Raw genomic sequence first — 24,431 nt, 5'->3', positions numbered from 1 at the left:
TATAAATTAATATTTTATAAAATTTATAATAAAAGAAATTGTATGCCCATGTCAGCTTCACATGACTTGACTTGTTATAAGTGGTGAAGAAGTAGAGCTTGGACTAAACTGACCGTAGATGACCTTTGCTCTCTCTCCCAAACCTGTGATGTAGGTGAAAAGCAAACCCCTATTTTTTTCTCGGATTTTCATATTACTGCAACAACCACTAATCCAAAATAAATTATATATAAATATAAATTAGAAAAAAAAAAAGAATCAAAAACGAAATTGAGAGAAAAAATTAGAGAGATGAAAGTGTTTTTTTGGTAAATAGCTTATATTTATACAGAGAGTGGTAGTTCAGGTTGGTGATTGTGCTTTATTGTCTGTATTAATCTTTCTTTCTTTCAAACAAAAAAAAAAAAAAAAGGAAAAACCCTAAGCTTAAAGATTCACTTATTATTTGCTCTAAGCTATTAGATCTTGCCTCGATTCGGATAACTTGCTGATCTACTGTGTTGACTCATTGTCAAATGAGAAGTTGAAATGCTGAGGAGTTTTTTTTTTTTGATTGATTGAATATTTCAATGTTAATCTGCGAAAATGTCGTCTTCGTTAGCGGCATTCGAGCAGCCCAGAGGGGGAGCCTCAAACACGGTAACATCTATTTATTCTTTGTTCTTTTATTTTTTAGTTTTTTTTGTTCGGTTTCTTTTTTTGGCCATAATTTTTGTTCGGTTTCTGTGAAAATGGAATGTGAATAGAAAAATAAAATTTTAGCTCTTTATATTGTGCATTTTTTGGATTGATTGTATGATGTTCCAGATTATGAACTCTTGATTAGGGCATTTACATTACTAATTTTGCTAGAAGTTAAAAAATTTTGAGATTTTAAATTGAAGTTCAGCTTTTTTATTAATACTATTGTCATTCAATTTGAAAGAAAGAAAGGCGTTTAAGAGAACTCTAATTGCGAAAATTTTGAAAAATCGAAAATAAAACAGAATGTTGTTTGGATCAAATGACGCATTGTGATTGAACGTATGGGAAATTTAAATACCAAGGAATTTAATTTTGGAATTTGATTATGTAAATAGTTGAAATATCAATGTAAAACTTTTTCTTTAGGTTAATAATTTTTTACCCTTACAAACAAGCATGTCCAGCAGAATTTTATCTTAAACAAATAGAGTGATAAGTAAGTGCCAATAAACTGGTCTGCATACGTCTCTTTCTTCCCTTCTCCCCCCTTGATTCTAGGGTCTTTAGAAAATGTGTAAAACCAACTTCTAATTGTTTTATAATGAGAAAGTTGTCATGCTATTCAGTATTTATTTTTGTGACTTAAAATGCATTGCTTCATTTAAGAACAGAAAATTTAAGGAAATTCGGATGGGCAGATCACATAAAAAAGGAAAAGAAAAGATATGTGGAGAACCTAGGAAATTTGACCAACGCCTTTTTGAAATCTATGAATTTACACTTCATTCCATTCACATTGCTACAGTTTTATAATTTATAAGCTGTAATATGTTTTTCCACTGAGTCCTAGAGACAATGGATGTTGAATGCCCCAATTTGTACTCCACAGTCTGATATAGTTTCCAAGCTGCTTGTTATAAATTATTGAATTGATTTGCTGTCTATAGTCGTGTATTACTGTCAACTGGTGAATCCATACTTTGCTACAACTCTGGATAGTTCTCGAGAAAAGCGAACTAGTCCATTATGTAAATAATCATTGTTTAATCAATTTAATGGGTCATTCGTAATTCTTGAGAAAACAGCCTAGTCCATTATGTAAATAATCATTGCTTCAATCATTGATTGATTGGTACCATTAACTGACAGTATAACATTAAAAATTTGGCTTTTAATGGTACCTCGAATGGTGCATATGCTGTATATGCTCCATTGAAATGATAAAAAGCTCTTTTTGTGAGAGTATAATTAGTTTTACACTAGGCAGTTGATGCTCGTTCATGGCTTCTGACGTGACAGTTTCACAGGTTTTCAAAAGTGGCCCGCTTTTCATATCCTCTAAAGGTTCGTAAAATTTTTTATCACTGTTTCTTCCCCACTTTTAAATTCTTTTCTTAGATATAAATTGCCTCAACAGTTTTACTATCTGTCCACGACTTGTACTTGTATAAATAATGCTTATATCTATTTTTTTTAATTAGTGAGAGAATAATTGTCTTTATTTATAATGAAAATGAGCAAGTTGTTTATTTGGCATAGGTTTATGTGTATAAATTGCCTCAACTGTTTGTGTGTGCACATATCTGTATCTATATCTATATCTGTAAATTTGTTCTCTCTTTGTGTGAATTTGTATGTATGTATCGTATATGAACATACTTATGCTTGTCTTCTTGGTAAACCATGTTCAAGTATTTATTCTTCTTTATTTATGGTTTCAGTATTAATTTTGCACATTGTCTTCTTGAAGTGCAGAATAATGTTTACCCCATCAGTTATTACCTCCAAATTCTTGGAGGACATGCATCTTTTATATTAATATTTGTTAAATCAAGAGCAGGATTGAGATTTCCTCCATTACTTCTCTTAAATACACCTTTAGCGACCTCTCAAATGTGTGGGGCCTAGTCATATCATTATGTTTTTTTAAATACTCCTTTGATTCAATTCTCTATATAGCTTATCTAAAATTAGTTTATAAGTTTGTGTTGAACTTCAGCAGGGATCGGTTGGAAGTCTTGGAAGAAGAGGTGGTTTATCCTCACACGTACTTCCTTGGTGTTCTTTAAAAATGATCCTGTTAGTACTTATCATCCTTTCCCTTACATGAGTAATTGTAGCATGGCTTATTTCTTTTTTCCAAATTTTTTCTGTTCTATTAATCTTTAACTTTTATGTGCTGCCAAAGACATGCTAGTATTAGTAATCTGTTGTCTGATTGCTAATTTCATAGTTGTATGATGTTTATTGCCGTATAAAGCAGTAATTGAGTATAATGATTGTAGACTTTGCATTTTAGAAACAACAATATTCTGTTGTATCATATTTAATTTGTTAGTTGTTTTTTTCCTCACTTTTTTTGTACTTTTATCCATATATGATGTCTTTCCAATGCTGTAGCTGTTGGGATGCTTTAATAATGTATTTTAAATCATTCAGAATGGTTGTACATAGATTAGGATAATGATTGATTATATGTTAGACAATACTACACAGTCATCGCAGGAATTTGGGAGAGTGGTTGTGGACCATTGTATCATCAACATGCTGCTAATTTTAGATTTTCTCACTTCTTGATGTGCTGTGTTATATAAATGCCTTTGGATTTTTTTGGCCATAAGCATGATTTGATCACTGGCGGATTCACGTATTGATTTAGGGTGTCCATGGACACCCCAAAAATTGGAAGATATGAAATTATGAAGGAAAATTTTACACTGTGCTCCCTCAGAATTTTATCATGGATACCCCTAAAGATTGAAAAATAAGAAAATTTATAAGAAAAATTTCCACTGGACACTCCAAAATTTTCCCAGGACACTCTTTTCATCTTCAAAATTGATAAATTGATCGGCAAATCTTTATATATATAGAATAAAAGTGGACACCTCTAGAAAAAAATTCTGCATCCACCACTGGATTTGATGGTACATTTTATGTCATTCAATATTGATTTAGTTAAGAGGATAATAGCAATTTAATGCCACACACACACGGATATGCTTTTGTTTGGTTGTTAATTCAATATTGATTTAGTTAGAGGATAATAGCAATTTAATGCCACACACACACAGATATGCTTTTGTTTGGTTGTTAAGTATGTACAACCAACATGTTGGGGACTGTTGATACTTAAATGATGGGATGATCATTACGAGAATCTGTATCACACTCTAAACATATGAAGTTACGTTTTTGGAAAATATATAGAGTTAGGGCCTTGTATATTCACTGCCTTGAAGGAAACAACATGTGGAAGATATTTTCCATTTGAAAATCTAAGTATAAAATCAATTATTGGCTTAGTGTAAACATTTGTTGACATTTGGATCAGATCTTTACCATCAATCTTAACATCTTGCATGTTGTACTAGTTTGGAAAGAATTAAAGAATCCAATTTTTTGGAGAGGATCTTAGAGATTGAAAGATTCTTGTTGAGGTGTATTCCTTGGATAAAAACCAAGAAAAAAATGCAATTTCTGTTCATAAAAGCCACATATGAATGTTAACTCTGATTTGACAAGGATCAGCATCTATATTGCAATTTTTTAATCAAACTTTCAGTTATACAAGTGACTCTCACATGCAAATTGTGAAAACTTGTTGGGAGTATCATTTTATAAGAGTAACTCTTCCAAATCAGTCAGGTATGATATAGAAAGGATTTTGCATAGTCATCTTAGATTTAATGATTGCTTATTGTATCATATCTAACTTTGTTGAAGATCATTTCAACATGTCTGTATCATATCATACTTATATCTTGTATGTGTATTTTTGCTTCATTGGGTATCGCCTATGTCATTGATGGCTAAATTTGGAACATGTTTTAGGCTTGACATGTGTTCACCACCTGAATCCTAGAATTTAAGGTAATACCATCAAACCTGAGGGTCTTTTTAAACTTCTTAAAGTTCGTTGACTTAGGATTGTAGGGATCTTTTTGCATTATTCGAGAATCCTTGTTATGGTGTTATATGAGTTGAAACTCCTGTTATGTAATTGTGGAAAAACTAAGATATAAAACTGTGTGAAAAACTAAGAATAAAACTGAATGCATATTGAAAAGTTGCTCATAAAGAATTATACAAGTACCTTAGGTTTATATAACACTAATTAGTGGGTAAACTAAGAAACTAAATCTTTCTAAAACTGATCTTATAATTAAGGGATTGTATATCCTAATTTTTTGTCCTTAATTCTAGGAATACAAATATAAATATACAGATTACAAGATTACAACTAACTGTAATTAAGTGTTTTCCAACACTACCCCTCAAGCTAGTGAATAGGTATTTTCCATTCCCAGCTTGGAAATAATTTCTTAAAATGTTGCACTGTTAAGACCTTTAGTCAACACATCTGCAAGTTGACCATTGGTTGATATATACGGTGTACAAATCAACCCACTGTCTAATTTCTCTTTTATGAAATGCCGGTTTACTTCAATGTGTTTTATTTTGTCATGTTACACAGGATTGTGTGCAATGCTTATTGCAGACTTGTTATCACAGTAGAGTCTCATTAGTCCATCCCATTTGATCTTCAAATCTTTTAGGATAATCTTTAACCATAGTAGTTCACAAATTCCTTGAGCCATTGCTCTGAACTCTGCTTCAGCACTTGATATTGCCATCACATTCTGTTTTTTACTCCTCTAAGTCACAAGATTATCACCTAGAAAAGTGCAGTAGCCAGAGGTGAATCTTCTATTAGTTACTGAACTTGCATAATTAGCATCTGTGTATGCCTCTAGAACCAGCCCCAAATTTCTTTTGAATAAGATACCTCTCCCAGGATTGGCGTTCAAATAGTGCAATATAAGGTAGACAGCCTGTAGGTGCACTTCTTTAGGACTATGCATAAATTGACTTATCACACTCACAGATATGCTATATCAGGTCTACTATGTGAGAGATAAATGAGTCATCTAACTAATCTTTGGTACATCTCTCTATCTAAAGCAGCATCTTCATTAGCTTTTCCAAGTTTATAATTAGGATCTATAGAGGTATTTACAAGTTTACATGCGAGCTTTCCAGTTTCCTTCCGAAGATCCATCACATATTTCTGTTGTGAGATGAAAATACCATGTTGTGAATGAGATACTTCAATTCCTAGGAATTACTTCACTCTCCTTAGCTTTTTTATCACAAATTCTCTAGCCAAACACTGTTTTAGAGATTCTCTCTCTTTTTTATCATTTTCAGTTACAATTATATCATCAACATATACTAATAGAACTGTGACTCTCCCTGAATTAGAGTGCTTGATAAATAATGTGTGATCTCCTTGACTCTGCTTATATCCTTTTGCGAGCATCACTTTGGCAAATCTCCCGATTCAAGCCGTAAGAGACTATTTAAGGCCATATAAAGCCTTTTTCCGCTTGCATACTTTGTTTGTTTCTAGATGACCTCTAAATCCCGGTGGAACCTTCATATATATTTCTTCTTCAAATCACCATGTAGAATAGCATTCTTTACATCAAATTGATGAAGCTGCCAATTGTAATTTGCAATCAATGATAACAAAATCCTAACTGTATTCATCTTCGCAACTGAAGCAAAAGTTTCCTGATAATCCACTTCATGAGTTTGAGTGTAGCCCTTAGCTACCAAAGGCTTTATACCTTTCAATAGTACCATCCACCTTGTATTTTACAATGAAAACCTATTTACACCCAACTGGATTTTTTCCTTTAGGCAACTCTACTAGTTCCTATGTCTTATTTTTCTCTAAGGCCTCCAGTTCTATTTTCATGGGTTACCTCCATTTCTCATTGGATAATGCCTCAGATAATGTAATTAGAATAGAAATAGTGTTTAAGCTCACAGGAAAATTTTTGTGGGATGGTGAGAATTTTTCAAATGGCACAAAATTAGATATTGGCTATAATGGATGCTTAGTACATTCTCTAGTTCCTTTCCTAGTGGCAATAGGTAGATCATAATCACTAGTTATAGTTTTAGGAGATTCACTCTCATTTTGAGAAACGGAGTCAAATACTGTAGTTACCTTATTTTCAGACTTAGGATCAGGTTTTTGGACTTGCATTGGTTCAGGATCTGGAGCTTTCCTTCTTGAGTACACTTGTAATTCCTTCATAGAATCAAGAACAATATTATCCTTTGTCACATCTTTTGTGTTTGGAATAAGTTCAGACTCAAATTCAGTGTTTGGCTTGAACTAAGAAGAAACAGATTTCGACTTCGAAGAATCAGTGGGTGAAAATGTTGAAGAGGAGGACAAATCAAGCAAAAAGAAGTTTTTATCCTTATTTTCCATGAATAAAGTTTCCTCCTGAAGATAAGGTTGAGTAAACTATGATTTACTTTCTTCAAAAGTGACATTTGCAGACACATAATTTTTTGGTAGGAGGATGATAGCACTTATACCCTTGCTGAGTTGATGAATATCCCACAAAATTCACCTAATTGCTCTAGGATCCAACTTCTCCTTATTGTGACTGTGAACATGAACAAATGATGTACAACCAAATATCCTAGGTGTGAGATTGTTTGTTGTATTAAAGTTGGGATAGAATTGTGAGAGTAGTTCCATAGGAGTTTTAAATCCCAAAACCTTTGAAGGTAATCTATTTAAAATATGTGTGGCAGTGAGAACAGCTTTCTCCCAGTAGGATTTGGGTACGTTTGCTTGAAAAAGTAAAGCTCGGGTTGTGGCTAGTAAATGATTGTTTTTCCTCTCTGTCAATCCATTTTGTTGTGGAGTATTAACTCAAGATGACTTATGGATAATCCCTTCTTTTTTGAAATAGGTAGATAAACTCTGGTTGAAATAATCTCTTGCATTATCAAGCTTAAATATCTTGATTTTCACTCCAAATTAATTTTGGATCTTGTTTTGGAAGCTTAAAACACACTATTCACATCTGATTTGGATTTAAATAAAAATATCCAAGAGACCTTGGTGCAATCATCAATGAAAGAAACAAACCACCTTGCATCAGAAATATTAAGAATTGTAGAGGGACCTCATATGTCACTATGAACCAATTAAAAAAGAGTAGAACTTCTTTTATTGTTAACTGAAAAAGACACACGTTTATGCTTTGCAAGTTCACAAACATCGTAATAAAAATTTTTGACATTTAATACATTGAACAAAGAAGGAAACATGTTTTTCAAAGTTCCAAAAGAAGGATGTCCAAGACGAAAATGATAAAGTCAGATTTTGTCTTTATTGAAAAATTTTTCAGAAAGAAATGACAAAGGTAAACTATTCTTGATATTACTTATGTTGTTTGATATCTCAAAATAGTATAGTCCATCCTTCTCCTTAGCAAGTCCAATTCTCTTTCCCGAATTTTGGTCCTGAAATTCACAATAAGAAGGATAAAAAGTCACTTTGTAGTTCATGTCTTTGGTAAGTTTTTGTATAGATATCAGATTAGTAGACAATCTAGGAACATGAAGAACATTTTTAAGAACATAAGAGGGATTAATTTGAACATCTCTTAATCCTGCCGTTGTAGTAAGTGAACCATTTGTAACAACAATTTTCTTATTACTAGGACACAAGGTATATACTAAACTTCTGTGAGGAATGTGTCATATGGTCTGTAGCTCTTAAGTCAATGATCCAAGAACTTGTAATAGGCTTAACTGAGACATTTAATTCATGAGAACCAGAAGCTTTACCTGAACTGGAGACCTTACCCAACGAACATAACCCAATAAGCTTTTTGAGAGTTTTCAATAGGCTTCTTAGTTTCTCAATCTCTTCTTTATCCAACTCTCTTCGTTCCCAAGACTTTTGTAGTACTCTGGTGGTTTTACGGTTGTCACTTCCTCAAATCGGGAAGTAGTGGCAAATTCTGCTATCTCTGGGATGGTTATCTTTGTTAGAACTAAAACAAGTCTTGATAGTAAATGTTTAATCAGAGATGATTCTAGGCAATGAAGGCCAAAGAAGGAAAAAATAAGACTGAAAGATTTAACAAGATTTGGCTATGAGGGTCTGAAATAGAATTCAGCAATGAAGGCTGAAAAAATTTTCTTCCCAAGAAGAGCCTAAAGCTCTGATACCGTGTGGAAAACTAAGATATAAAACAGTGTGGAAAACTAAGAGTAAAACTGAATGTAAATTGAAAAACTCCTCATAAAGAATTACACAAGCACCTTAGGTTTATATACAACTAACTAGTGGGTAAAATAGGAAACTAAATCTTCCTAAAATTGATCTTATAATTGAGGGATTGTATATCCTAATTTTTTGTCCTTAATTCTAGGGATACAAATACTTAATTCTAGAGATACAAATATAAATATACAGATTACAAGATTACAACCAGCTATAAATAAGTGTTTTCCTACAGTAACTTTTCTTTTTAAGGTGAGATTGATGGTGGTTGTGGAAAAAGTCTTATGTCCTGTGTTAGTGTGTATTTGTAACTTATATTGGTGTGTCGTTGGCAACTCAAATTTGCAAGTACAACTAATCTATGCATTATGATGATATAAAGGATAACTTTAGTGCCTTGTCTTGGAGGTTAAGAGTTTTTCTTCACATAGTAAATGCTTTCCTTTCCTCCCTGTTGGAGATGCTTGCCTTTGTCATCTCACAGAGAATAGACATGTGCCTTGCAACATATTGCCACGGGTGAATCTTTATAGCTTCTTTTGCTGAGAAGAGGACTGCTTCCCTATTATCTTCTCTTTGACACTCTAAGGGCTTCGGTGAGTTGACAGAATTTAAGCTTGGAATTTGACTCAGCGAGACAGTATTGTTCTCCAAAATGAGTTGATTGTCTCCACTTGGTTTCTAGGGAAGGAGCTCTGGCTCAGTAGAGAACTCACCTTTCTGACCTAGCAACCACATGTACCACCTTTGCCCTGTTTGAGAGGGTGGGGTACTTTATGACCGGTCACCCTTATCATGATGCAACTTCCTTGTTCGCTTTGCAACATATTTTAGGGTCTATTGTTTGCTAAGTTTATCAAGATTTGGTCTATATGGATCTAGTTATGAAAGATTAAGGTCTTGAAACACAATTCTGCAAAAGTTATCAGCAAATAAATATTCTGTATTGGTTGTAAGAGCAGACCTTGTGGTTTGGATGGAAATACTTACAATGTTACTCTTTATGATGCTTGGTTTAGAAAAAGTGAAATATTCAGTGCATGATGACCAAATGCAATATGATTTTGTCTACCATTCTCCCCCTTATCATGTAGGTAGAAGGTCAAAACTGATGAGATAAGTCTTTGTTACCCTCTGCAAAAGTTATTAGGATATGAGTTTCCATCTTGATTCAAGTCCAGCATAGTGGTTTGCATGGAAATGATGTAATAACAACTTTTGCATGTGGTTTTGAGAGAGGGTGAAATGTTTGAGCATGCAATTGGTTTTGTGATTTGATCTTTCTATATATTTCTCCCCTCCCCTCCCCTCCATTTCTTATTAGAGAGAGGGAAAGGGGGAGAGACTATTAATTTTCATGGTTCACTTTTTAGCATGTTTGTTAGAAGTCTTATTTCCAGGACTTAATTTAGATATATGTTTATTGCTTTATTTTCCTGCAAAGAGGACAATCTGATCATGGTCTTGCTTTTTATGTTTTGAATGTTCACTAAAAGTTTATTTACTGGCAGAGTGCCCTACCACAACGAGGTGGTGAAGTTAATTTGACTTTGGGGGGCATTGATTTGAACAATTCTGGAAGGTATGGATGGTCATTGCTTTTTTTCTATGATAGTTGTCGCTGTAGTCTTTCTTTTAATTCCTCTTGTTTGCAGTGTTGTAGTTAGAGAAGATAAAAAGTTGTTGACTGTATTGTTTCCTGATGGGCGTGATGGACGGGCTTTCACTCTTAAGGTGCATCATATGTAGTTGGATATTGTTTCAGTTATTATTTTACATACTTTTTATATATTTTTTAACATATTTGAATGACTTATACTCTGTGATTTTCCTGAAGAAAATGTTCAATGAGCTAATTCCTTCCTTGTTGCTTTATAAATTCAGGCAGAGACATCAGAGGATTTGTATGAGTGGAAGACAGCTCTAGAACATGCCCTCACACGAGCGCCAAGTGCTGCACTTGTCATGGGACACAATGGGATTTTCCGAAATGACACAACTGATACAATTGAAGGATCATTCCATCAATGTTTGTTCCCCCTAGTTTCTTCTTAAATTTATTTGATGATCATTCATTGTCTACAGATTCTTCTGCAATTTTTTTACTTAGTTTTATTAGGTTTTTGGATTCTTCTTAGGGAGAGACAAACGCACTGCTAAATCATTGGTTGTTGGAAGACCAATTTTGCTTGCACTAGAAGATATTGATGGAAGCCCATCATTCCTAGAGAAAGCTCTGCAGTTTCTTGAGAAGTTTGGTAAGTGGTAATTTTAAGTTTTGATTATTACTCATGTTACTTGAGCTCTTCATTAGGTCTGACAGAAGTGAAGTCTTTCTCACATACAGATGTCTTGTCTAAAATTTTGTAGTCTTAGTCTTTGGAATTGGTTTTATTCTTGTAATCATAAAAGTAGGGAAGATTTGTGACCATCCATTTGCTTACCACATAGAAATCCATAGCTTTATTTTTTAAACAATATGATGCTGTAAGGATCTCTGGTTTTTTAAGTTTTCTCTTTGTATATTATAGATGGGGAGTGGTCTGAAAGAAGCAGTTTGGGGAGGTTTTGGGTTGACCTTACACTCACCTACACCCACACATGCACAAATGATCAGATTGCAATAGCAGCCAACTGTAAGATTGGTGTTACTTAAAGTAAAATTATTAAGGATTAAAATGAAACTGGCAATACAATTTTTTTTGCTACATTTCTTCTGGCCACATAGCTGCTGATATTTTGATTTTCTGTAGCATTGGGTCCTATGCCTTTCTGTGTCTTGCAAATTAAGATCCTTTGCTAGGCTAGCAGTTTGCTTTTTCAGTTGTATTTATAATCTGAAATTTTGTTGACCTTAGGTGAAAATTTCTTTGCACTGACATCCTTTTGATCATATATTATTTTTTTCCCTCATTCTTGGTCTAAATTTCTGAGTCATCATCTACGCTAGATTGCACAACCTTACATGTAACTATTGCTTTTCTGGTATTTAGGATAGTTAGGATATGTAGTTAAACTTTATGATCTGGCTGAGTTTGTAAAACTAATTACTAGCAAGCCTATTTTGGAAGAACAAACTAGGAAATTTCAGTGATTACATGAAGAGACCTGCAAGAGATATAGTGAAGAAAATGTTTTCTTGATTCTTTGTTACTATTTTTTTCACTTACTATATGATGTTTCTACCATAGGAACTAGAGTGGAGGGAATTCTACGTCAGTCTGCAGATGTTGAGGAGGTTGATCGCAGAGTTCAAGAATATGAGCAGGGTATCTTTTCATTTCAAATTGATGATTATTTTAGAATATTGGCATGTTTTCATATCTGGATTTCTCAACTGTTTTAGGTTGACTGTGGATAAGTTACATTGTTAACATGCCATCCAAATTAAGCTGTGTTACTTGTCTTCCTTCTTGTAATGTAGGCAAGACTGAATTTGGTACTGATGAGGATGCTCATGTTGTGGGAGACTGTGTTAAGGTAATTTTGTCAGTATATGATGCCATTTATAGTTTTCAGGTTAATCTTCATGTTCCTTAATCAGCCAAGGTGTTGATCCACAGCATGTACTGAGGGAGCTACCCTCATCCCCAGTTCCTGCATCCTGCTGTACTGCATTGCTGGAGGCTTACAGTATGTTTAACTCTTTCTTTTCTTTTCAATTACCCATGTTTTCTCAAGTTTTTTGACTTAGAATTTGGATAGTACCTCTTTAAGAAGTTAGATGATATTTATTGTTTTTATAAATGCCTAATACCTATTCTTGAGACAGATTTGGTGCATTATATGTATATTTAAAAGAAAAAGTAAAACCTTTCCGTATGAAATTATGATGCTTCACATGCTTGCTTTATCCTGTACCCATGAGTTTTTGCATGCTGAGTTCATATTTCAGGTGCATCATATATTGACATGGCAAACCTAGAATAAATAGAAGAATTGGGCACTTAGAGCTTGAACCCAATTTTTGGGAAATTTATGGATGTAAATAGAGGAATATTTTACCCCAGATGATATAGTTAAAACATGGTAGATGAAGCTGCAAAGTTGCCCAGTTAATACCCTGCATTATATTGCTCAGAAAACCTTTAATTATTTTCTATAAATATTTATCGGAAATACATACATCAGTATTTAAGGGGAAGAATAGAATCTTTGTTGTGTTGACAGGTTATTGTATTTATTTCTTAGCATTTTCAATTTCATGATTGACAAAGTGGTCCATTTTGTGGTCACTGGAATTGAAAGGAAACGAAATATATAGATAAAGTTGGCAAAAAACCAAGGTATTAGCTAATATTTCTGGCATGATGTTTAACCATGCGGTTAAGTTGTCATTTTGTTGGGGGCTTTTTGTGATGTTAGCTCATTTGTTAAAATGAAAAAGGTAAGGTAGATGCTCCTAGTTGGTTTGACATGGTTCTACTTATGTGTATTTGAATCACTTTGTCATGGTCTTGAATCTGCTAATGTTGTTATGCTGCATTGGCATTGCCACTTTCTGATTGTTTTTGTGTTTTTAAACTGATTAGACTTGAATGAACTGGCTTTTTATGGTTTGTGCCTTTGAACTTTACGCCCTGGAGCAAATGCATATATTACTTCTACCAAGTTTAAGAAGTATCATTTTCTTCTTGTTTTTGTGGTTTGTGTTTGATTCCTGTCTGCTGCAATTGGTACACTTTATAATAGACCATCTTCATTATTTTAAGAATTTGTTAATTGTCAAAAGTATCAAGTTCTGTCCCAACAGTTCTTTAATTCTTTTTGTTTCTTTTTAATTGTTTCACAAGATTTATAATTTTTTTTTCAATAGTTAGTTTGCATTTTAGCAAAATAATTGTTCCATGTATCCGTAAAAGTTAATAATGTTTTACGTTTTTGTTGGATAAGAAATTGATGGGAAGGAAGCTCGGATAAGTGCAATACGCTCTGCCATATTAGAGACATTTCCTGAACCAAACCGGCGTCTGTTACAAAGGTAACCTCTTTATCTCTTTCTAACATGACATGTTTTACTTTCTTCCCCCTATTTGCATCTATTGTGCCTTGTGGTGTTACTGTGATTAAAACTTTTATGATTGTTTTTAATATTATAAAAACTGTGCATTTCATACAATAAATACTTGTTTCTATTTTTTTTATTTGATAATTTAAACACTGCAAGAGTAGTAGACATCTTGTTGATATGAGACATGAAAGCAGAAAAGATGATTTTGCTGCATATGTGATCATTTAGCCCAATGTTTTGACACAAAAGTAGATGCTAATTTGTGATTCATTGCTAAGAAAGTATGGGATTAGCCATCTAGTTATCTCACTTGGTTATGCTTTGTAAGATACATGGAAGTTCTTATAAATATTTATCGATTTATATAACATGATACAGGATTCTGAAGATGATGCATACAATCTCATCTCATTCTCATGAGAATAGAATGACTCCATCTGCTGTTGCTGCTTGCATGGCACCCTTGCTATTACGCCCCCTATTAGCTGGTCTATGTGAGTTTGAGGATGACTTTGATGTTAATGGCGATAACTCTGCCCAGCTTCTTGCTGCTGCAAATGCTGCTAATAATGCTCATGCCATCATTACAACTCTTTTGGAGGAGTATGAGAATATTTTTAATGTAAGATGCTCCCAGCTTCATTGTTGTTTGATATGAAATATCAATCTAAATGCGTTCTCTATGATTTGTTATGCTACATGATAAAACCTGAGTGTATCCTTTTTAAAACTGTTGTTAGAATAATTCATACCCAAGTTTATATTTAAATGATATATCATGAGGAAGAAGTTGTATAAACTTAGGATGCTTGAAATTATATCATAACATTTATAGCCAGCTACCTATAAGTGTTAATTAAGCACAAACTCATTTAGAACTCTTTTGATTTGAATGAATTTCATAATCAGCTAGTACAGCCACTGTGAATGTGATGAGAATGTCATTTTATGCTTTCTTACTGAGTAGTTGTAAACTTGAGTTGTTGATGCTGTTATTGAAAGCTTGTCCCTCCTTTGTAATATTTCTAATGATAGTGAAGATTTCTTTCTCATAATTCTAGTTTCAAAATATTTTTAACGTATGCTTGTGGTCTCCTTTAGTATAGTGCTATTTGTGGTGATTATTTGTGTTGTTTCAGGATGAAAATCTACAAAGACGTTCTATTTCAGCTGATTCCAGGATTGAAAACAGTGCTAGTGAAGATTCTACTGATGATGAAAATCCTGATATGAAAGACAATGGTTACCATGATGCAGAAAATGAAGCTGATCCAGACACAGATGATGATCCTCAATGTGTTCTCAGTGGGAAATTAAGTGAAAGCAGTGGTTATGCAGGCAGTGATCTGTATGACTACAAGGTTCTTTGTCACCCTTTCGTCCAATATAAAAACATAAAGCTTACTCATCCATGAGTGCACACTAGAGGTGTCCACTTGGCCAGGGTCTGGCCTGACTTGACCTGGGCTTGGGCATGAATCTTTAGGCCCGGGTCTGGCCCAATGCTATTTTTATAGTAATAATATATTTTTATTAAAATTTAAAATATAATTAAAAATGTATAAAACACTTTTATTATTTTAATAGTAAGCATAATAGGAATCGCAGGTTTGGGTCAAATTCAGGCTTAGGTTTTCAATGTCAACCGGGTGCCACCCATGGAAAGCTTTGCACATGCACATACACCTTTGACTGACTTAACATGAGAAATTGTTATGATGTCCATTGTGATGATCAATGTTCAGAAATGACATCAGGATATCTTGGAAATGGCAGTTAGTTAAAGATTGTTTTGATTGTTTGCATAGTACTCTTGTCTTGAACTTGAGAAGTTAATGGGCTTCGTATGTAATAACAGTCCATCTCCTTTTGTGCATACTCTGCAGCTGGGAATCATATGTTTTGATTCTTTCAGAGTGTTGTCTTTGTGATTCTACAACTATAAGAATCATGTCCTACAAACAAGTATCTAGGCTTGTAATTATCCATGAAAGAGATATGGTAGAGCATACTAGTCATAGAATCTGCAGTTTAATTGTGTAGTTTTGAGATGGATTTGTCAGTTTATGCAATATAAAAGATGAAAAAGAAGTTATCCCTATGTTATGAAAAAACAGTGAGGGTTAATTAGGAGAACCATAGTGTAGATAGTTTCATTTTGTGCACTATACTAATGAATGATTTGCCGCCACAAGAAGGAAAAAGAAAGGGGTCGAGTTTAAAATTGTATGCGTTGAATTTGAAATAGTGAAGCAAAATTTCACTCAAGTATTCTATGAAGAGCATGCTTTTACACATGAGACTTACCCATCTAGTTTAGGGTTATTGCTGCACTCTAGGAATTAGCTTGATAAAGGACTGGAGATTGAATGAAGGAAGCTTTCTTGTTTTCATTATAGGTTTTCCTTTCAAATTATCCGTGTAAACTTTGCTCACAATGTGGATGCTAAGTTTAATACTGATTTGTTCATTACTTCTTACTCAAACAGTTGCAGAACTTGTTTGATAATCCCTTTAACTAATTGGTACATTCATATTTTTGTGTATAGGCATTTGGGGATGATGGTTCAGATGTTGAATCCCCTAGAGACAATCATGCTCAGGCTGAGAGTTCAAGCTTAGCTGTAGAAACTCTACATATGAGAGATCCTGATGCTCAGCTGGAGGAACAAGGTAAGCTAGATAAAGGAAATGAAAATCCAATTAATGAGATAGATGTCCCAAGTTTGCTACCTACTGGTGAATCTTATCGATCAATGGGTGAGATTCTGTCTTCAATGGATCCTGGCTATCCTATATCTGTGCCTGGACTTGAATCTTCCACTGAGAAGCCAGTTGGTAAAGCTAAAGGCTCCAGTCTTAATGCAAAGAGATCAACATTTTGGGGAAGAAGCAATGTGAGTGACCATTTTATGATGCATTTTCTAATTGCAAGGAACTCTCAAATTACATGCATTAGACACATCACAGTGATTCAAGCAATTTCTGAATGGATTTTAGATATGGTGTATTAACTTAAACGAAATCTATGTCCTGATAAATTTTGTAACCATGGGGATTAGAAAAATTGATCTTTGAAAAGAGTCTTAAGAATTAAGTTAAAGGCTTTATTCATTGTTGCATCTATGCTTTGTGTCTCGATGCTGTGTTCAAGGATTTTCCATTACACAGTTTATTTCCTTTTTTTTTTTTGGCTTTTATATTATTTTTGATAAACCCAGCATGCAAAGCTCAACAACAAACATAGTGCCTAGACCTGCAAGGCCGGACTATTTCTATTGTTCAATAGATAACGCTCCACACCATCTGGAGATTTCATTTATTATTCTCAATTTAATGTTTCTGGGTGAGATAGCTTCAATTTGTATCAAACTGTCCTCAGTGCCCCTATTTCTTTGCATGGATAAATTTTCTCTTAACTAATTGTAGTAACTCTTGACAAATTCTTTTGGTCCTGCACTCATTTGGAGAGTTGCTTTTTTTCATGCACTCAAATAAAAAAATGGCAAATATGATTGCTGCATCAACTAGCCAAGAAATGTCAATCTTAATGAAAATCCTTTCTGTTTTCTAAGAATTGCGTAATTTACATATCTGACTGGCTTGACAACGTGCAATCTTTTTCTTTCTCTGTAATTAGAGCATATAGAGGAATGAGTATATCTCTACAAACTATTACTGCTCTTCTCTTAAAGCATCTGTGCAACTTAAACTTTATTCCTTATTTTGTTAGTGGACATTCATATGCTTTGGTTTCACACATGGAAACACCATGAGGTGTTTTAATCTCCTTTCTACAGTTTTGGTTCATTGAGTAAAACTGTACTCACATGGATGTTCATTGACTTCATTATACAGGTCAGAAAGACACCGTCAATGGAATCTGTTGATTCTTCTGGCGAAGAAGAGTAAGATACTCAATTAAATCTTGTTGCTTTCAGCTTTATTATTTGCACTCCTTTTAACTAGTATGTCTGCATTTGAAAACTATTACTCAGGCTTTGTGCTTTTGCAACTCCTGCTTAGCCCTAGCATGACTTTTAGTAATCATCTTAAAAATCTATCTACTTCTGATTTTGACTTGATAGTGTTGTAAGATGTCCATATATTAAAACAGTGTGCTGTTGAGTTCTTATATTAGAACTGATGTAAGCTATATTATAATAGCAAAACCAATTTGGTGAATGTTTTATAGGTTTGCTATACAGAGGCTTGAGATCACAAAGAATGACCTGCAACATCGTATTGCAAAAGAGGTAGCACTACTTTTTGAAATCATCCTATGCCCAAGTAGAGAAATGTTTTCTGTTTCAGCTGACAGATTGCTTATTAATTGTAGGCTAGAGGGAATGCAATTTTACAAGCAAGTTTGGAAAGAAGAAAACAAGCTTTGCATGATCGTCGCTTGGCGCTTGAACAAGATGTATTTCTTTCTTACCAATTGAAAACTTGTTTTTGCTCAGATTTTTTTTTTCTTTTAATCTCCTTGCTGATTTTTGCACTAAATGCTTTGCAAGGAGTTGAATCTTAGGAACTTTTACTTTGCAATCATTTTGGATTAGTAGTACATGATTTACTTAGGCCTGCTTGTATACATTTTCTTGGTTGTTTTTTACTTTAATGAGAAAATAGCTTCTAAACTTTATTTTACCGCAATAGGTAGAATCTGTCTTTTGATTGTAAATTTATTCCTATTATCAAAAACCACAACTGTGTCTCTCTTATGTTCCCTCCATCTGATTATTCTATTTGGCCTTACTATTCAATTTGATATTGAAGATGTTATATTTCTGAACTTTCTTAGACCTGTTTGAAAGAGAAAAAGTTTCAAAATTTTCTGGACGGTACAACCCAATGGGCTCATGCTGCTGTCAAATATCTTCTTTGTACTGTTTCTTAAGTACTTCCCAGTATATAATACCTTTGGGTAGTGAGGGTTTCTTAGCTGATGATGGCCTTAGATGATTGAATGAAGTTCAGTCTGCAGGGAGTCATGTTAACTTGAAGACTTTCTGGCTTGCATTTGTTGTTAAATAGTTATACTCAAGTAACACTTGGAGAGTTGAATTTCTTTTGCACAACTTTTTCAGACTACAGAACAACTAAGGGGGTGTTAATTTTCATACCATATGAACTAAAAGTGTTGTGCTGAATCTCTAAAAGAGAACATATATCTATCTTCTTTCTTGTTAAGAAAATGATTTTTCTTATACAATTATCTAACCTTTTATTAAAGAATTATGTTCCCAAAGTTGTGTTCCTACTTACCTATAAATGACTCTGTAGGTCTCGAGATTGCAAGAGCAGCTACAAGCTGAAAGGGATCTTAGAGCGGCACTTGAAGTTGGGTTGAGCATTTCAACTGGACAAATTTCTAGTTCCCATGGAATGGATTCCAAGGTTTGTAAGGATGTCAAGAGTACCATTTTTCTTTTAAATTCTAGCATTCATCATTCTTATTACTTAAATTGATATAAAGACGAGGGCTGAGCTTGAGGAGATTGCTCTTGCTGAAGCTGATGTGGCTAGATTGAAGCAGAAGGTTGCAGAACTCCATCATCAGCTGAATCAGCAAAGGCAGCGGCATTACGGTTCTCTCTCTGATGCATGTGACCATTATCTACATGTCCAAAATCATAACACTCAACAGTGAGTTCATGGAATTCTTTACAATACTGGTTTTAAAAATGTCTAAACGAGTAAGCTTAGTAGGCAGTTACATGGCAGATTCAATGAGGTCATAATGATTTTTCTCAAGGAACCAATTAAAATGACTCATTTCAATACTGGTTTAAGCTTTCAAAATTGCCTTTTGTCAGATGTTTTTTATATCTTTGCCTATTGGTGCACGAAACCGTCATGTGACTTGTTTTCATCCTGTTGATTCCTTGAATTAGGAGTTATCTTTTAAGCTCCCCTTGAGGATTCTGAAACCCAAAATATCATTTTAGCCTAAATATTATGTGCATGAATATTGTGTTTTTCTGCTGTCATGCAAGTATACAACAGTTACTCTTCCGCATGATGTTGGGCTTACTTCAGGGGACTTGACAAATATCTTTTAAATACTAAGGCCTTTTGAAATTCTTTGGCTATCAAGGTGAATTCAAGCCCTTAAGAATATGAAGTTCTTACAAGATGTATTGAAAAACAGTCTTCCTTATAGGTGGCTTTTGTTGAGTGGAGTATGGAAGGAGAGCGAGGAGAGCCATCTTTTATTAGCTTCTAAATCATTAAAGCCAAAATCTTAAGCTAACTAGGCTTGGGTTAGAGGTTTGTAAGGGAATGTAGTTACTACCAAATTTAAAAAACCCAACAATTGAATCCTAGAGAGGGCAAGAGAACTTTTTCTGCATGGTTATGAAAGGGTTTTTTTTTTTTGGGTAATGTTTGTTATTACATGTAATATGGTGATTTTGGAGGCTTTCTAACGATTGATAATTTATACATTGTTTTAACATTTTTGATGCACTTTTTACTGGCCACTCTTTAACTACCCAAAATGGTAAAAATTAGATGTCTATCAAATTTGTCATGCTAAAGAGTCTAGACTCATTATTTTAGACAACTTCCCTTCCCTGTACTTAAAATGTATTCTTTTTATGTCTGCAGGAGGTTTCTTCGGCAAGATTTTGACACAACCCTTGCTTTTTGTAATCATGAGAGGAAACAAAGAACAGAGGTATGTCTTCAATATGTTTTTTTAAAAAATCAATGCAATTGAATCGGACTTCGGGATTTCATTTAAGGAAAAATTTTAAGAATTTAGTCTTGTAAGCTTTCATCATTTTATTATTTTGTTTTGCCAAGTGTTTTGGAACCAGTATGGCCCAGCCATTTGACCGAGGCTGGGACCCTAAGCCCTAATTGGTTTAAAACCTGGTCAAACCCTTAGGGCTTAGTGTTCTTGAATTTTTTGGATGACCCACTAGTAGTTGGTTTTCTTTTCATTTTGGGCTGTGGATCCGAAATGGAAATGGAAGGAGGTTTGTTGGTTTGGGCTTTAAGATTTTAGGCTTTAGGCCTGAAATGAGAATGTTGAATGGAAAAAGATTTGAGGAAAAACCAAAAAAAAAAAAGATACTGAAAATGGAGAAAATAAGGTGGGGGATGATTTTGAAAATATCAAAATTCTAGAAGAGTTATCAAAACACTGCAAACATAAGTAGCAAACACAAACACTCAAGTCTCAGCCAAATTTCCAAGCAAAAAACACAATTCCATTTGTCCAACATAACCCCAACAGTAGGCAAAACCCCTATGAACTGAAATCTCTAATCAAAGTAATTGACCAAGATTTCAAGCAAAAAAACCACACAGCAGCAGACTGAGGCGAATGTGTTTCATACTTTTGGGTGTATTTCTGCCTGTTGTATAACTCAAGATTTGATATAAAGTTTGAAGCAAGAGAGGGGTTGGACGAGGGGAAGAAATAGGAAAGAAAAAGAAAGGAGGACAGAGAGGAGGCTGCCATTGTGCGTAGTGGCTGTTGGTCAGAGGTGATGTGCTGTAACTTAGAGCAGCTAGAAAATGTTGGCTGGTCTCATTCCGAACATCACCTTCATTCTTCCAAATGACATCAATCTTCCCTTGCTGAAAGTGTTGGAGACTTGATGATAAGACTTGCAGTGCACCAATTGAACTTCTTTCTTCTCAAACCACCAATTCTTCTGTATCTTGGGTGGTCTGGCATGTTTATGCTTTGTTGGACTCCTCAGTCACCTCAACTGTTGAACTGATTACTCTCTCCTGCTTCAAACTTGTCCACTTTCTTCTCAAAGGCACCATTCCCACTGATACTACGAGTATCATAATTTGGGCTTCACTGCCAAAATCTACAAAATAGAAGCCCTGACACTTAGATTGTTGTTGTTTGTTCCTTGCATCTAAAAGGCACTGCAAGAGGGGAGTTCCTATTTTTAAACATATATTCAGAATATGCTGATGCAGTTTGCTCCATTCTAAAATTCTGTAATGGTGAAGACATCTGTATGATAGTTGCATTGAATTCCATTCCTGGTTATCCTACCAAACTTACCCTCGATTTTTTTATGTTCTTGTTATTCTTTCATAGCTGTGTTCTTGTAATCCAGTTAAATAGTTTGAACATATTTATTGTACGTTCTCCTACATAAAGTTATCCGGTATTAGGAGGATACCTTTAAGTGTATGGTAATCCAATTAAATAGTATGAAAATATTTATACCTCGTATGTTGTTCATGCTTTAGCAAACTAGTAGCTAAAACTTGTGATATCTTGGAACCACGGACAGATGGCTAGTGGGCTTTAGTGGTTTTACCAGGTTCTGCTGTTTGAACATTGCCTTAGGTCGATAAACATACGGTAGCATAAAATCAATGCTCTTGTGGTATACTTTTAAACACAATGTTATTATACTTCTCTTTGCCTACTTGACAAATTTGTGAATGCAATTTTATTCATCCTTTGTAAAATCCCTTGTCAAGGAGCCATATGGGAGCTAAACAAAAGAACTGGCATTGCTGCCCTGTTTATACTTCTGCCATTTTGCCCTTTTAACCAAACTTGCTGCATGTGCTAAGTGATTTCATCCTCTTAAGGAGAGTTATAGGCAGATTGTCCTTTTTTTTTCCTCAATTGGCTCAATTTCCTTCCTTATCTATGGTATTTTCTAGAGATTCTTTTAATGTTCGAGTGTACCTTATTGGAAGGAATGAATTTCTAGATTATATGGGTTTTTAAAGCTTTGAAACATGTACAAAAAAGCAAATACCCATTTTATGGAATTTCACAAACATCAGAGTGTGCTCTATTTAAGTTTTTACCTGGTGTCAACTAGTGAGCCATCTGCTCTGGAGATATGTCCTTTGCATATAAAATTGACTGACGTGTTTTGCATCCTGATGCTGGAATTCAAGGAGTTTTATTGCTAATGATGGTAAAAGTAAATTTATGATGAGCCGATCAGTTAATGCTTTAGTTTTTCTGCATCCATTCCTGTTAAACTGATTCTCTTATTCATTTGAACTCCAGCATTTTATGTATTCTTTTTGGTTCTCTCCCTTCGGATATTTTTGTTCATTCCTCATTTTATGCACTCTAAATATGCTTTTTAAAACTGTTGTGCAGGAGAGTTTGATAGGGACAGACTGGGGAAATATTAAAGGACAGGGAATGGTGGTTGGCAACAGCAGCAGCAGGCAGCCTACTCGAAAGCAATTTACGGATTCAACAAGCTTAATTGACTCAAAAAGTACCGAGGCATCAGCAAATATGTCTATGGATGAGCTTTGTACGGTTGATTCTGCCTCTATCCCTTCCACGTCAAGGGCAGCAGAGGTAACTTGACTGGCTACCTATTTCTATTCTGTAGGTGACTGATATTTGTGCCTTTCTCTTTCAATTTTAACCATTGAAAGATGTGCATCAGAATCCAATTATGTGAAGCTTGACTCTCACTTCAAACCTTTTAAGTGGCAGATCACCCAATTTACACCCGATTAATTCTAGCATGAAATACTGACACTGATGATGTTGTCCTTTGCAGGTGATTGATTATCCAAGACATCCATCAGCAGCTTCTTCTGCTCTGGTAGAATTAACAAGCCGGCTGGATTTTTTCAAGGAAAGGCGTTCCCAACTAATGGAACAGCTCCACAACCTTGATCTGAACTACGGCACATCCTCTCAGGATTTTGTATACAAACAACCATCGTCACCCCCATGGAAATAACCAAAGGTAAGAGTATGGTGAATCTGGAGGAACAATGTTGTCTTATTGTACATCCTAAATTTGTTTCATATAAATGTATCTCTTTTACTCTTTGCTCCTTTCAAATTTTTTTCTTCTCTTTTCCTACTTCCTTTTTCTTTCTTTTTGTTTTTTGGTTGTAAGAAGGTGATTGGAGTTGTAAGTTGTAACCATGATGTTTTAATTTGTCACGAGACATTGTAAAGAAAACCAGTAACTTCTGCGATTTAAGAGCGCTTCTGTGTTAAATTTTAACATGGATATTCAATCTAAAATTAATGGATTATAAGTAGAAAATTCTGCTATATTTATGTACTCAAGTTAGATTTTTTTGTCAAATTTTACCGAATTGGATTCAAATTTAAGCGGATTAAATGAGTTCTTTTTATTTGAAGTTTCTTTTTGGTAGTTCTAATTGAAAATGTTGTTAGCAAGGTAAATTTTGTGCAGCTTATATTACAATTAATGATTGATAATCTTTGTTATTCTAATTACGTATACAAGAAACAGAAATTACCACGAAACAGTTATAAACACAAAGCAACAAAAAAGAGCAAATTGTTGAATGCACCGAGCCACCCACTTATTTTGTGAAAGCAGGAAGTAATAAAACTCGGCAGAGCAATGACCAACGAAAAAAGTAGGTGGGTGGGACCCAAAACTCAAGAAAACTCCAAACAATTTCATCGGACAAAACTTTGAAGTTGGATACCCATTTGCGGATTCCCTTGACCTAGTGTCTTCCCTGGCTCACATGCTTCCCCAGCGACAAACGAATCAATGCCATTTCGTGGTTTTGTCAATATGTTGGTCCAACCCTCAAGCAACAGCATATTACCATTTTCCTTTTATGTTTTTCTTTTAGATTCTTCTCTTATTCCTTTTGGCCAAAATATCC

The 24,431-nt window shown here is 34.3% G+C and overlaps 1 protein-coding gene across 9 annotated transcripts; it reads left to right on the top strand.

Moving 5' to 3' along the window:
• The first annotated feature begins 352 nt into the window (after positions 1–352).
• LOC111303923 (rho GTPase-activating protein 7-like) lies at positions 353–23,759 on the top strand. Of its 9 annotated transcripts, none has more exons than XM_022900444.2 (22): positions 353–639; positions 1,992–2,028; positions 2,687–2,763; positions 10,303–10,373; positions 10,447–10,525; positions 10,676–10,820; positions 10,930–11,049; positions 11,983–12,060; positions 12,216–12,271; positions 12,355–12,424; positions 13,685–13,772; positions 14,181–14,424; positions 14,942–15,163; positions 16,352–16,699; positions 17,661–17,710; positions 17,998–18,058; positions 18,142–18,225; positions 19,089–19,202; positions 19,282–19,451; positions 20,415–20,484; positions 22,912–23,121; positions 23,330–23,759. In XM_022900444.2, the coding sequence occupies exons 1-22, from the start codon at positions 586–588 to the stop codon at positions 23,513–23,515; spliced, it is 2,634 nt and encodes an 877-aa protein (XP_022756179.2). In that variant the 5' UTR covers positions 353–585; the 3' UTR covers positions 23,516–23,759. The 9 variants fall into 9 exon arrangements, with proteins under 9 accessions (XP_022756179.2, XP_089598901.1, XP_089598898.1 ...); XM_089742775.1 differs by having other exon boundaries at positions 10,911–11,049; XM_089742772.1 differs by having other exon boundaries at positions 2,684–2,763.
• Positions 23,760–24,431: the final 672 nt, after the last annotated feature.

Source organism: Durio zibethinus, chromosome 13 (assembly GCF_047325235.1).
Source record: "Durio zibethinus cultivar Kanyao isolate XHJ-2024 chromosome 13, ASM4732523v1, whole genome shotgun sequence".
NCBI lineage: Eukaryota > Viridiplantae > Streptophyta > Magnoliopsida > Malvales > Malvaceae > Durio > Durio zibethinus.
Note: the sequence above shows the minus strand (reverse complement) of the source record. Positions and strands in the feature narration are given on the sequence as shown.

Coding starts and splice junctions, on each gene's coding strand:
- LOC111303923 (XM_089742771.1), top strand. CDS start 570: ATGTTAATCTGCGAAAATGTCGTCTTCGTTAGCGGCATTCGAGCAGCC. Junction 640..1,983: donor GAGGGGGAGCCTCAAACACG/GTAACATCTATT, acceptor CTGACGTGACAG/TTTCACAGGTTTTCAAAAGT. Junction 13,773..14,180: donor AACCGGCGTCTGTTACAAAG/GTAACCTCTTTA, acceptor AACATGATACAG/GATTCTGAAGATGATGCATA.